General features: G+C 48.0%; 1 protein-coding gene across 1 annotated transcript in view; it reads left to right on the forward strand.

Moving 5' to 3' along the window:
* The first annotated feature begins 380 nt into the window (after nucleotides 1-380).
* The window catches only part of PDE6A (phosphodiesterase 6A), a 56,148-nt gene continuing 43,311 nt past the window's right edge, over nucleotides 381-13,217 (forward strand). Inside the window, exons 1-4 of the mRNA XM_036239923.1 lie at nucleotides 381-995; nucleotides 9,478-9,630; nucleotides 10,970-11,059; nucleotides 11,678-11,818. Of these exons, the coding sequence (XP_036095816.1) occupies nucleotides 522-995; nucleotides 9,478-9,630; nucleotides 10,970-11,059; nucleotides 11,678-11,818 (858 nt within the window). The 5' untranslated portion in view covers nucleotides 381-521. The remainder of the gene's footprint in view (nucleotides 996-9,477; nucleotides 9,631-10,969; nucleotides 11,060-11,677; nucleotides 11,819-13,217) is intronic.

Below are 13,217 nucleotides of genomic sequence, written 5' to 3' on the forward strand. Positions count from 1 at the left end.
AGAGAACCCAGTTTTCAGATCTTCCGATTCTCCAAGAGAAGCCAGACGAATCTCAGCAGTAGATGTAGGATTCTAGGTCAGCTGTTGGAAAACACCACACAGGGCAGAGAAAACACATCTACAGCAGTGGGTGGTCCCTGAGCCAGCATTTGCAGCCTCCACTTCAGTGTTTTGTGTTTGTTTGTTTTTTAACTTGAACTTACTTCCTGCTCTGTGCAGAAATCTCTTCTCAGTTATTAATGAACCAAGGTGAAAAAATAACTCTCACCTTCTCCCATCTGGGGCCCAGTAGCATCTGGATCACTCTGATCCTCATAATCCTTGTTCTTGGGGAATATTAAAGATTTAATCTCCCGAGCTCACTCCCCGCCCTCCGCAGCCATATCTGAGAGTTACAAAGACCCAGAGAAGTCCAGGTGGAGCAGAACGCATCCTGACGCAGGATTGCCACAGCCGGCAAAACTGTCCTCAGAAGGCCAGTCTCAGCCCCTCCACGGAAGTAACCGTCGAACTTCCCAGCCATGGGTGAGGTGACGGCAGAGGAGGTGGAGAAGTTCCTGGACTCGAATGTCAGCTTCGCCAAACAGTACTACAACCTCCGCTACCGAGCCAAGGTCATCTCAGACCTGCTGGGGGCCAAGGAGGCAGCCGTGGACTTCAGCGAGTACCACCCGCTGAGCAGCGTGGAGGAGAGTGAAGTCATCTTCGACCTCCTGCGGGACTTTCAGGAGAACCTGCAGACTGAGAAATGCATCTTCAATGTCATGAAGAAGCTGTGCTTCCTCCTGCAGGCAGACCGCATGAGCCTGTTCATGTACAGGGCCCGAAACGGCATTGCAGAGCTGGCCACCCGGCTCTTCAACGTCCACAAAGACGCTGCCCTGGAGGAGTGTCTGGTGATGCCCGACTCGGAGATAGTGTTCCCCCTGGACATGGGCGTGGTGGGCCACGTCGCACACTCTAAAAAGCTCGTCAACGTCCCCAGCACAGAAGAGGTACCATCTTCCCCCTAGGAGGGAGGGCAGGGAGGGATTAGTCCTTGGGTTCTGGGGTATCAGTAGGGTGGGGAGCTGCTGGCCACCAAGACTGGGCTGTGATAAGTTGGTCCTTCTCTTTATTTATTTATGACTTTTTATTTGGCAGGGGGAAAAACTTAACAGTTGAGTTTAAAAAATAGTACAAAGATCTGTGTATCGTCCATCTAAATTCTCAATTGTTCACATTGGCTTTATGTCTCCATTTTTTTCTGATCCGTTCGGGAGTCAACCGCAGACAACATGCCCTTTTAGTCCTACACCCTTTGCTGTGTATTTTCAGAACAAGGAAGATCTTACGTATCCACAGTACAGCGATCAAATTCAGGAAATGGAGCATTGATGCAATACTACTATCTAACAGACAGCCCGTGTTCCGTTTTGCCAATTGTCTTCATTGGACCCTAGAGCCCTGTCTCTTGAGTCTCCTCGCATCTACAAGAGTTCCTCAGTCGGTCTTTGTTTTCCACGATGTGGATTTTTTTAGGGTACCGGTCAAATATTTTACAGAAATGTCCCTCCATTTGGGCTTATCTGGCGTGTCTTCATGATTAGATTCGGGTGCTGCGTTTCTGGCAGGATATCACAGAGGTGTTTTTCTTTGTGCATTACATCAGGAGACACAGGACGCAGTCTGTCCCATTACTGGGAATGTTAACATTGATCACCTGGTTGGGCCCTTGGCTCTTTCTTCTAAGAGTCCAGTGTTCTGTGGGATTCTACAGGCAGACCTCTTTGATCTTCTGAGGCAAATCCCTTAAATGAAGTTCTCCCCATAACCCTCTGCCAGGGCCAACTCCTTCTGTTCCTTCAGATTTCAGCTTAAAGGTCATTTCCTCATGGAGGCTGTCCCAGATCCTTCTGGTACAATCTCCTTCCTATCACAGGCTCTCACAATAAGCCTGAGGCCAGGGACCTATTCTCTAGTCTACCAGGGGACCCAGAATCTAGCAAATGTCTGGCACAAAGCAGGTGCTCAGTAAACACTTGGCACAAAAGGCTCACAGACACGTAGTTATGCCATACTGCTGAACCTTGGACAATACGGTTTGAACTGCATGGGTTCTGAAAATCCATGTATAAGTGGACCCATGCCATTCAAACCTGTGTTGTTCAAGGGTCAACTCTAATTCCTTTTACACCTGTCTCACCCAAAAGAATCTCTGCCCCGTGATGGCAAGGCCCATGTAGGTCTCATTTATTGCTGTACTGGCCAGACAGGAGCCTGTGTTTGGTCATTTCCAAGATCCAGCCTGGATATTTGTGTCTTGTGTTCCCCTGACCTTGGACCTTATTTCAAATGAAGGATTTAAAGGTTAAAAGGAGGGCAGGGAGGGGCCTTCAGAGATCAGCTCATCCAACTGACTTTATTTAATGAAGGAGAAGCCTGAAGCTAGGAGAGTTGAGAAGGGGCTTGAGCAACCTCACTAAGGAGTCAGGGCAGAGCCAGGACTTCACACCCACAGGTGCAGAATTCAACCGCGTCATCTTTTTGACTTGGGTTCCTTGGCAAGATAAGCAGCACAAACTTGGGCCTGTGTGGGAAATTGTTTTCTGTGAAACACACCGGGCTGGACCGCCCGTGGGATTCCTCTCTCCCTCATCTGCCCTTGGACAGCCAGAGCTAGTGCTAACAGTTCTGCATCCACGGCGCTTTCCTGGGGACTCACCGAGAACTGCACTGCAGTGGGTTCTCCCTTCAAGTCTCTCTAGACTTTCATTGTAGCCAGCATGGACTGTCGCAGTCTTACGACATACTCTGATTATATCTGTTTCACAGATGATGAAACTGAAACCCAGAAAGGTTAGCTAAGTAATTTGCTCAGAGACATGCTGATAAAAAGTGGCAGCGTGGGGATTTGAACCCAGGCACTCTGGATCGTGTCCACACTCTTCATTGCTCTACTCCTTTACATCAGGACCTCCTTATCTATAAGACGACGGCCTTGGCCTGGGTGCTGTTTACCGAAGTCGCTTCAAATCGTACGGTAGAAAGTTAAGATGTTGAGATTTGAGGTCAGACCTGGGTGTGAATCATGACTCAGTCACGTTCCCAGACTATAGCCTTGGCAAATTATGTAGCTTGTCTGGGCTCGCATCCTAATTTATAAAATGGAGTGAGAATACCTACTTCACAATGCTGGTGTAGGAGTAAACAGGACTATGTCTCATCTAGTGGGATTCTGGGCACAATGTGCTTAGACTGGCAGCTCCTGCTTCTTGTGACTGTTATTACTGCTTTGTTGCTGTTGGGATGGATGCCATCCCAGGTCTGCACGGGATTGGAGGAGAATCCAGCCGTGCCCTACTGGAGTTTTCAACTTTGATGCTATTCGTGGGGAAAACAGAACAGAGGAGCCGAAAGCCTCTCTGGACCCTGGTGTTGCAGGACTGAAGATTTAGGAAAGTTCTCTGATTTCAAAGATCCCAGTCTGAGGGTTTGCTGAGCCCGGTGCTAAGAGACAGCCTGTCGTTTCCTGATCAACCCCAGGGTTCACTCCGGAGGTGATACCTGTGTTTCTCTGGAAGTTTTTCAGCCTTGGGCAGCCTCTCCGGCTGGTGACGCAGGCCTGGGGGTAAAGTCAGTCCACAATCCTTGTGTCCTTGGCGTGGGCATGTGTCTGCGTCTCCTGTTGCTCCTTCTTGAGAAATCTGACTCTATGTGGGACCCTAACCGTGACTGGGATTGGGTGAAGAAGGAGGAAGAAGATGGTACAGACTGGGCTCTGGGTTGTCCCTAAACCATTTCCAAGTGATACTCTGAGCCTCAGTGTCCTCAAAAGGCTGGGAAATGGCCCTGGCCGGTTTGGCTCAGCGGTTAGAGCGTTGGCCTGCGGTCCAGAGAGACCCGGGTTCAGTTCCCGCTAAGGGCACGTACCTCGGTTGCAGTTTGTCCCTGGCCCTGGTTGGTTGTGCGGGTGGCAGCCACTCGATGTGTCCCTTTCACGTCACTGTTTCTCTATCTCTCCCTCCCACTCTATCTGAACAAAAAAATGGAAAAATGTCCTTGGGTGAGGATTAAAAAAAAAAAAACCAACCTGGGAAATGGTTGCAATCACGGCATTTGTGAAATGTGAAGCCATGAATGGAGACGTTTCCCGGGTTTGTGATGTAGTTCCTCGTGCTCTGGCATATCCCTGCTCATCCTTGGCATCTTCCCAGGAAGGCGTGCCACCACAGTTGCCAGATAAGATATAGGATGCCCAGTTTAATTTATAACATAAACAAAGAATAGTATTTCAGTACAAGTATGTCCTGTGCAATATTTAGGACATACTTATACTACCAGGTACTTATTTACCTGAAATTTAAATATTACTATCCCGTGTCTAGCTGCCAAATGTGGCAAACCTCCTTGCCATTCAATATTAGTTTGCACATGAATTCTTTTTTTTCCCCAAACGATTGGTATTTACCAAATTTCATTTTCTGCCAGGACAGTGACCATCTGAACCCTGAGAGAAATGTATCTCTTTCTTTTTAAAAAAAAAAATAGATATTTTTATTGATTTTTATAGAAAGAGGAAGGGAGAGGGAGAGAAAGAGAAACATCGATGAGAAAGAAACAATGATGAGAGAGTAGGGATCGAGCCCACATCCTGGGCATGTACCGCGACTGGAAATCAAACCAGCAGCCTTTTGGTGCATGGGACAACGCCTAACCAACGGAGCCACAGTGGCCAGGGCACATATTAATTTCTTCACCCTTTCTCCTATTGGGAAAGCATGAAAACTGTCTCTTCTTGTCTTATTTACCACTGGTTTTTGGCATCTAGTCCAGAGCCTGGGACAAGATGGGTACTCAGTCATTTATGGAGTGAATGAACCAATGATGGCCCTTTCCGAGTTGACTGTGACATTGTGCTTTATAATCAGAAGGCTATATGTGGCATTTCTCTCAGTTCCTGACACAGAGCTCCCAAGACCTTTGTCATTCCCTGAGTGACAGGAGCATCTGACACAGAGCTCCTACATCCCTTGGAATTTCCAGGGTGCTGGGTGTGCTTTTTTTCTAATGAGGCAATTCTTTGTGGGCTCCAGGACGGGGGCTGGTCACCAGAAAGACCAGGCCATGATTAGATGCTTGAATTAGATGCTTTCATCCTCACCTCATCCCCCCATTTTCCAGAAAGGGGAGAAGGGCTGGAAATGAGTATAATCAATTCTGCCTACATACCGAGACCTCCATAAAAATCCCAAAAGTACTAGGTGCAGAAAGCTTCTGAGTTGGCGAACACATATGTCCACATGCCAGAAGTGTGGCCCTCCCCAAGTTCATGGGGACAGATGCTTCTGTGCTCAGGACCCTCCCAGACCTTGCCCTAAGATCTTTTCATGTGCCTGTTCATCTGGATCCTTTATTCTAGAATAAACCTGTACACTTAAGTAAGTGCTTCCCTGTGTTTTGTGAGCTGTTCTAGCAAATTATCCAACCTAAGAAGGGGGTTGTGGGAACTCCAGTACAGCTGGTCAGTCAGAAGCGCAGGTGACAACCTGGGACTTGCTATTGGGGTCTGAAGTGGGGAGTAGTCTTATGGGCCTGAACCCTCGACTTGTGGGATCTGACGCCAAGGTCCAGGTAGATAGTGTCGGAACTGCGCTGAATGGTAGGCCACTCAGCTGGTGTCATAGAACTGGTCGGTGTCAGAGAAAACGCCCACACATCAGGTGGCACAGTGGCATCAGGACTGTGGTAGCAATGTGAGAGTCAAGGAAAACTGAATTTTTCCTAGACACGAAGTCCAAACGCCAGAGGACTCATTTCAAAGACCCCTACACCTCTGGTCCTGCTTTTCTGCTCTCCTCCTATGAGACTGGGAGCCCTGCACTCTAGCTCAGAAGGAAACTTCAAGGAGAACCTGGTTCTCCATTTTTACCAAAGAGGAAACTGAGGCCTCGAGAGGTTTCAGCTACTGACAATGTACTGATTGGCCCCTGAAGTCACTCGGGGAACAAGTCTCTCCCTCCCTGGGGCTTCAGGGTACCATGCATCCCGTGGGGGCACCCTACATTACGGTTTAAATTGTGGGTTCATGTGAGACCCCCATGAAGACAACCTCTTTTTTTTTACTAGTCTCAGCGTATCCAATGCCTCTTGCCGAGCCAGCGCTCAGTAAATATGAATGAATCAATCAGTGTATCAATGAATGAATGAAGTGGCTACACCACTTGCCAGCAAGGGAGCCATCTCGAGAACAGGGAAAGTGACAGTTCTAGGTGACAAGTGGATGTGAGAGCTAATGAGACGGTATATGTAAGTTATCTGGCTCTGGACCTAGTACATCATTATTATTCAATATTGGATCTCATCATAAGACACAATGAAACTTGGCACTATGAATGTTTGAAAACAGGAATTGAAGCCCAGCTGTGTGGCTCAGTGGTTGAGCGTCGACCCACGCACCAAGAGGTCGCCAGTTCGAATCCCGGTCTGGGCCCATGCCCAGGTTGTGGGCCAGTCCCCAGTGGGGAGCATGCAGGAGGCGGCCAATCAGTGTTCTCTCTCATTGATGTTTCCATCTCTTTCTCCCTTTCCCTTCCTCTCTCTCTAAAAATCAATGAAGAAAAAAAAATTTTTTTAAAGAAAATAGGAATTGAGGAAGCTGGGAATAAGCAGCGGTGTTGCATTACATTAGAATAAGACCTAAAACCTGTACAGTGGCCTCCAAGACCCTGCTAGATAGGCCCTGCCCATGCCACCTTCACCCCCCCACCCCCCACCCCCGTGCTTCAGCCATACCGGTCTTTCTGTCTCTCCCATCATTGCCACGCCCCAGCCTTTGCTTCCTGCTTGCAAAATGCTTCACTTGCCTGGCTCCTGTGATTCCTCGTTCTCAGAACTGCCTCTTCGGAGAAGCCTCCCTGACCACCTTTACGATCTCGAGTGGCTTCAGCCTGCCATCACTTCTACAGCATCACCTACTTCTTCGCCCTCAAAGCAGTTACAAGAATGCTTAGTTGTTTGCCCATTTTTTGTCTGTCTGCCCCATTTGTCTGCCTTTCCCATTTCAGCAGGGAAAGAAGACTACCCGTCTTGTTCACGGCTGTAGCCCCAGGGCCTAGAACAGGACCTGCCGTACTAACAGAAGGTGCTCTGTTCGTGTTGACTGAACCAGTGAAGACTTGGGGCTTTCCCTACCTGGGTGTCTGATTCCTGGGCTTTAAAACAAACAGTCTGGCCTGGCTGGTGTGGCTCAGTTGTTGAGCGTTGACCCGTGCACCAAGAGGTCGCCAGTTCGATTCCTGGTAGGACACATGCCCGGGTTGTGGGCCAAATCCCCAGTGGGGGGCATGCAGGAGGCGGCCAGTCGATGTTCTAGCTCATCAATGTTTCTCTCTCTCCCTCTCCCTTCCTCTCTCACTAAAATCAATAAAAGGGAAAAAAATTAAAATAAAATAAACAGTCTGAGCTAAATGGCTTCTAAGGCCCTTTCTGCCTCTGATAATCTGAGGTTCTGTCACACGGTCTAGAACACTTTACATGCTGAACATGTAAGGATGACAACGATTGTGCAAATGCCAGCCAACTGGTAGCTGTGTATTTGTGAGGGGAGTTCCAGGGCCAGGAGCTTAGAGGGAAAGAGGGCTCTGGTGGATTTAGTAGCATCTGCCTCCGAGACAGGTGAGGACCAGACATTGCTTTCCCTGGTGGAGGTGAAGTGAATATTGCAAGACTGAACTGACCTCATGAAATGAATCTGAGCATGCCCCCAGAAACCAGGGTTCAGGGATTCCTCCGTGTCCTTGGAGAATGACGTGGAAAACACTCTGTAGCTAATACGTCTTTAGAGATTTTGTTCAGTCTGCCAGCGCTAATTCAAGTACAGCATGACAGGCTTCTCTTAATTCCTTTTACCCTTCACCTGGTTTGAGACCGCTTCGTTGACAACAATGCCCTTGCCAGTGTACTTAATCCCACTCCACCTGGAAGAAATCCAACGATGCGCAGCATCTCACTCCAAATTTCTGAATTGTGGACCAGATTCTGCACACTCATTATTTGCAAAACTCTCTGAATTGGCTCTGTGAAATACCTTTGTATTCTCAGAACAGCATGAACGTGTATGTCTGGGCTGGCATGTGTCCCAAGCAACGCTAACAGTTGTTAAACCCTACAGTGTTACCAGGAAACAAAGGTGGATTTGGATTTAAGGTACTAATGAAGGATCTGTCTTCTCTTTCTGACCACACAGACCGCTCTGCCCCGTACTGGTCTCCTAGGCTGCTTTAGGGGTGGGGTAGCGGGGTGTGCTCTTCTGTATTCTAACCGCCTTGAGCCATCCACTACGTCCTGTATTACTACTATTGATTCACCAATCAACTTGCCTGAAATTTAGTCTCCCCTGCATCCCCAGTGTTTAGCATAAGGCCTCCTTAAGATATGTGGAATGGGCCCAGCCGTTTGGCTCAGTGGGTTGAGTGTCGTCCCATGGACTGAGAGGTCCTGGTTCCATTCCCGGTCAGAGCACCTGCCCAAGTTTCGGGCTCAGTCCCCAGTGGGGGGCATGCAGGAGGTGGCCAATCAATGTTCTCTCTCTTTGATGTTTCTGTCTCTTTCTCCCACTCCCTTCCTCTCTCTCTAAACTCAATAAAGAAAAAAAAAAAGAGCCCTGGCCGGTTTGGCTCAGCGGTTAGAGCATCGGCCTGCGGTCCGGAGAGACCCGGGTTCGGTTCCCGCTAAGGGCATGTACCTTGGTTGCAGTTTGTCCCCGGCCCTGGTTGGTTGTGCGGGTGACGACCACTCGATGTGTCCCTTTCACATCGATGTTTCTCTCTCTCTCTGTTCCTCTCTCTCCCTCCCACTCTATCTGAACAAAGAATGGAAAAATGTCCTCTAGTGAGGATGATTTAAAAAAAAAAAAAAGATTTGTAGAATGGGGGTATCCATTGGACTGGCTGTGTGGTGTTAGAACTGGATTGTTAAAAAAGCTAAAAGTACTACATTCTTTTATTCAGTGACCTAGACCCAGCTCTAACCTTACCAAAGGTTTTTCCAAAAGGCAGCAGAACAGAGGGCAGGTTTTAGAGTCACACACTCACACACACACGTAATAAGTCAAGAAAACAGAGTTTCGGTTTTCCCTTCTGTAAGATAGGGCACTAATGGTCCGCCTCTCGCCTCTTGTAGGTTACCCGGAGGGACAATGCCTGCTAGCAATTGTGATTATTATACTAATGAAGGTCTTTTCCTCATTCAAGTTTCTGTTTGGGGCTTAACTGTCCTCACCACAAGAGAGCCTTCCCTAAACCCCCTTCCCCAGGCAAAATCAACCCCTCTTGCCCCCATCCCAGGGTTCCCATGTGTTTTCTCGTTATTCTCTTGTCAACAGAGCCTAGCAAGCCCCTCCCCCCACCCCTACCATGGGCACCTGGGGCTCTGGAGTGTTATATTATCCTTGCTCTTCATCTGCCCACCCACGCTGGTCTCTCTGCCTTCTTTCAGGATGAACATTTCTGTGACTTCGTGGACACCCTCACAGAGTATCAGACTAAGAACATCTTGGCTTCCCCCATAATGAATGGGAAGGACGTGGTGGCCATAATCATGGCTGTTAATAAAGTGGATGGACCCCACTTCACCAAGAGAGATGAAGAGGTAAGAACTGCTGGGGTGGCTGTGCCAGCCCATTCTCCCCGCTCACGAAGGCTTCTGACCCTTGCTCTTCGGCTCGGCCTCGGTTCCCCCATCCGTAAGACAAAGCAGTTAGTCCAGTGCTCTCTGAGAGAGGCAGGACAGGATAATGGTTAAGACTTTGGGCTTTGGAGCCAGGAATGCAGGGATGATTGTTCTGGCTCTGCTAATATCTAGCTGTTTGAATTGGGCAAGTTACTTAATTTGTCTGAAACTCTGTGTTTTGGTTGTTCTTATTTTTTGTAAGAAAAAAACGACGTGAGGCTCCCCCTACCTGGGTGTCTGATTTCTGGGCTTTAACACAGTTTTAAAATGGGGATCAAAAGGATTAGTAATTTTTTAAGGGGTAAAGGTAAAAGCTTGCAAAAAGCGGAAACTGAAAAATTGTGTTGCTTGCATGACCTTTGCTCAACCTTCTGTTGAATATGGACTATCTGGATTATCTGTAAGGCAATAGATCACCCAGCAGATGCAGGACGAGATACCAGACCAGTCCAACCGCAAAGTGGACAGTGGGCCAGGCAGAGTACCTCAGCAGGAACTGCCGGAAGCTAGAAGTAGAGTATATAACCTACACCCCAACTGTTATTCAAGCTGAACCCTTTTCGGCTCAGCCTGCCTGCACCCAGGCACATGCAATAAAGCCATTTTGCTCTACATTGGCCTTCTGTTGTGGATGTGATCTCCCGCCGGCTCAGACCTTTTAGGGATTATTTTACAGTCTTCAGTTCTTGGGGGTACTTGCCGTGATCAGTTAAGATAACATAAAAATGAGTTATCCCAGGAACTACAAACTCAATAAACAGTATCTGTTTTTCATGAATACATTCCTATCAACATTGCCATTCTCCATTCTGTGAGTTTTATACTCTTATAATGCAACATGCTATGAGGCAGCATTCCACGGCCCATCCGCTCAAATTGCCTCTGATGAAGCTTTTATTTTATTTTATTTTTTATCCTCACCCGAGGACACTTTCCCACTTTTTTGTTCAGGCAGAATGGGAGGGAGAGAGAGGAACAGAGAGAGAGAGAAAAACATCGATGCGAAAGGAACACATCGAGTGGCTGCCACCCGCACGACCGACCAGGGCCGGGGACAAATTGCAACCGAGGTACGCGCCCCCAGCGGGAACCGAACCCAGGTCTCTCAGGACCGCAGGCCGATGCTCCAACCGCTGAGCCAAACCGGCCAGGGCTGATGAAGCTTTTAAAATATTCAGGCATTTGCTAACGAGGGAAGTGGCCAGAGGAGGGATTTCTCCTTCTCATCTATTTCCCCCGCATGCTCTTTGATTTTCAGATTCTTCTCAAGTACCTCAATTTTGCAAATCTGATTATGAAGGTGTTCCACCTGAGTTACCTGCACAACTGTGAGACTCGGCGTGGCCAGGTAAGGGGTTTGACTCAAGGGAATGGACGGGACACGTTTTCTTCTTTTTTTACTGAAGTATTGCTGTGATCAGGCTGGAAAGGCAGGTGGTAATGAACGTGCTTGAGAACCATCACGCACTCTGCCCAACACTCCTGGTGTTATGAGGTAGTGGATGTTTATAAAGCTCCATTCCAGAATGATTATATGCACACGTTTTCACGTCAGACTGCTTGGATTTGAATCCCTCCTAAGCCACTTATGAGCTCTGAGACCCTGAGCAAATCATTCATTCCCTCCAAGCTTCAGTCCACCCTCAAAAGATGTTTGCATAGTAAATGAGACGATGTATGTCGGGCCCTTGTGCTCAGTTAGTGTTTGTTATTCTTATTCAGTTTGACAACCTATGAGACAGAAGAAGTGGAAAGAGTTGTTAGCTGGCCAGGTATTTCACCTCCCTGAACCTCAGTTTCTCTGTCTATAACATGAAGAGAACTGTCTTGTCTCTGTCCCAGCGTTACCGTGAGGGTTAAATGAGATCAGCTCTGGAGAACGTGGCAGACTTGCTGTTATTCTCTCGTTCAGAGAGCTACTGCTCTGGGCCTCGAACACTTGGGCTATGTTTTGGTGTTTCTTCAGATACTGCTGTGGTCTGGGAGCAAAGTCTTTGAAGAGCTTACGGACATCGAAAGACAGTTCCACAAAGCGCTGTACACAGTCCGAGCCTTCCTCAACTGCGACAGATACTCTGTGGGGCTCCTGGACATGACCAAGCAGAAGGTGAGAGAGGAGCAGACCTTTCCAAGAACAGGTGGAATACACACCAAGGGAGCTGACTTGTGTCGCTCACTCAGCTGCACGGGGAACAGGCTGGGAGGAGGTGGATAGCTGGAGAAAGGTTTTCATGGTTTTATGCTGAAGAGAGGAGCACCGACATTTACAGGGGAAAAGTCGATCTAGGGCCTGGGTGAGTAAAAACAACCTGTCAGCTAGAAAAGAGTGAGGAGAAGGCTTGATGAGTTGCTGTAGGTGAGTGACAAAGAAGGATGTAGGGTGAAAGTCCAGAAAGAAGAAAGTTGTTAAACTTCAGGAATTCTCAGAAAATGCACTCAAAGCTGGGCAAAAGCCTTTCCTGTGGTTTGGAGAGCCCAGGGCTGCCCCAGGCAATGGAAGGTCTGGTTCCTCGGGATGCTCAGGGGCCAGCTGCGCCCCACATACATTGGCCAAGGAAAAGGAGCCTGATAAGGCCCCTCGCACTGTTTTTCAGCTACATTTTTCCAAACTAACTCGCACATTGCTCTTTCTCGGTCTCTGCCTCCTGAGCCTAATCATTTTCTGCCTTGGAACAGACTTCCAACGTTATTTAGATTTGTGATTTCCTATCCCAAAGGTCCAAGGTACAAGATTCCTGTTCGTTTCATTTTTATGCCTTGTCACACTGAGCATGGTGCACAGAGCAACGGAGACTCTCCAAATAGGTGGCTGAATGGATAAATGAATCTGGGGTTGTAGCAATAAACCCCTTGATAATCCTTCAGTAAATAGCATATGAATGGGGTTCATGAAAAAGAATGGTTCTTTTTTAAATTAAAAGAATCTCTGAGTAGTTGAATTCAGAAGGTACCCAATTTGCACCTGAAGGGATCTGCCCCCAGGTGCAGGCTGCTCTATGCTGAGCGGTCTGCTCTGTTCCTTTTCAACTCCCTCTGCAAAGGGAAAGTCACATTTCAGCAGGAATATTCTAAATTAGTCATTCCCCAAACAAGGAACAACCTAGCAATTAGAGGTGGGTTGGGCTGCCAAAGATCACTCTAAGAACCTACCCTCCAGGTAGCTAAGCTGTTATCTGAGCTATTGACATTATGAAAGAAGTCAATAAACCCACGGAATTTTACACGTTAACTGGGTGAATTGTATGGTATATGAATTATATATCAGCCAAGCTGTTTAAAAATAATAGAAAGCAGCCCTGGCCAGCGTTGCTCGGTGGTTAGAGCATCATTCCACACACTGAAGGGTCGCGAGTTCGATTCCTAGTCAAGGGCATGTACCTGGGTTGCAGGTTCGATCCCCAGCCCCAGTTGGGTGCATTTGGGAGGCAACTAATCTATGTGTCTCTCTCACATGGATGTCTCTCTGTCTCTCTCCCCTCCCTCCCTTCCACTCTCTCAAAAATCAA

The sequence above is a fragment of the Molossus molossus genome, unplaced genomic scaffold (assembly GCF_014108415.1).
Source record: "Molossus molossus isolate mMolMol1 unplaced genomic scaffold, mMolMol1.p scaffold_m16_p_4, whole genome shotgun sequence".
In the NCBI taxonomy this organism is placed as follows: Eukaryota; Metazoa; Chordata; class Mammalia; order Chiroptera; family Molossidae; genus Molossus; species Molossus molossus.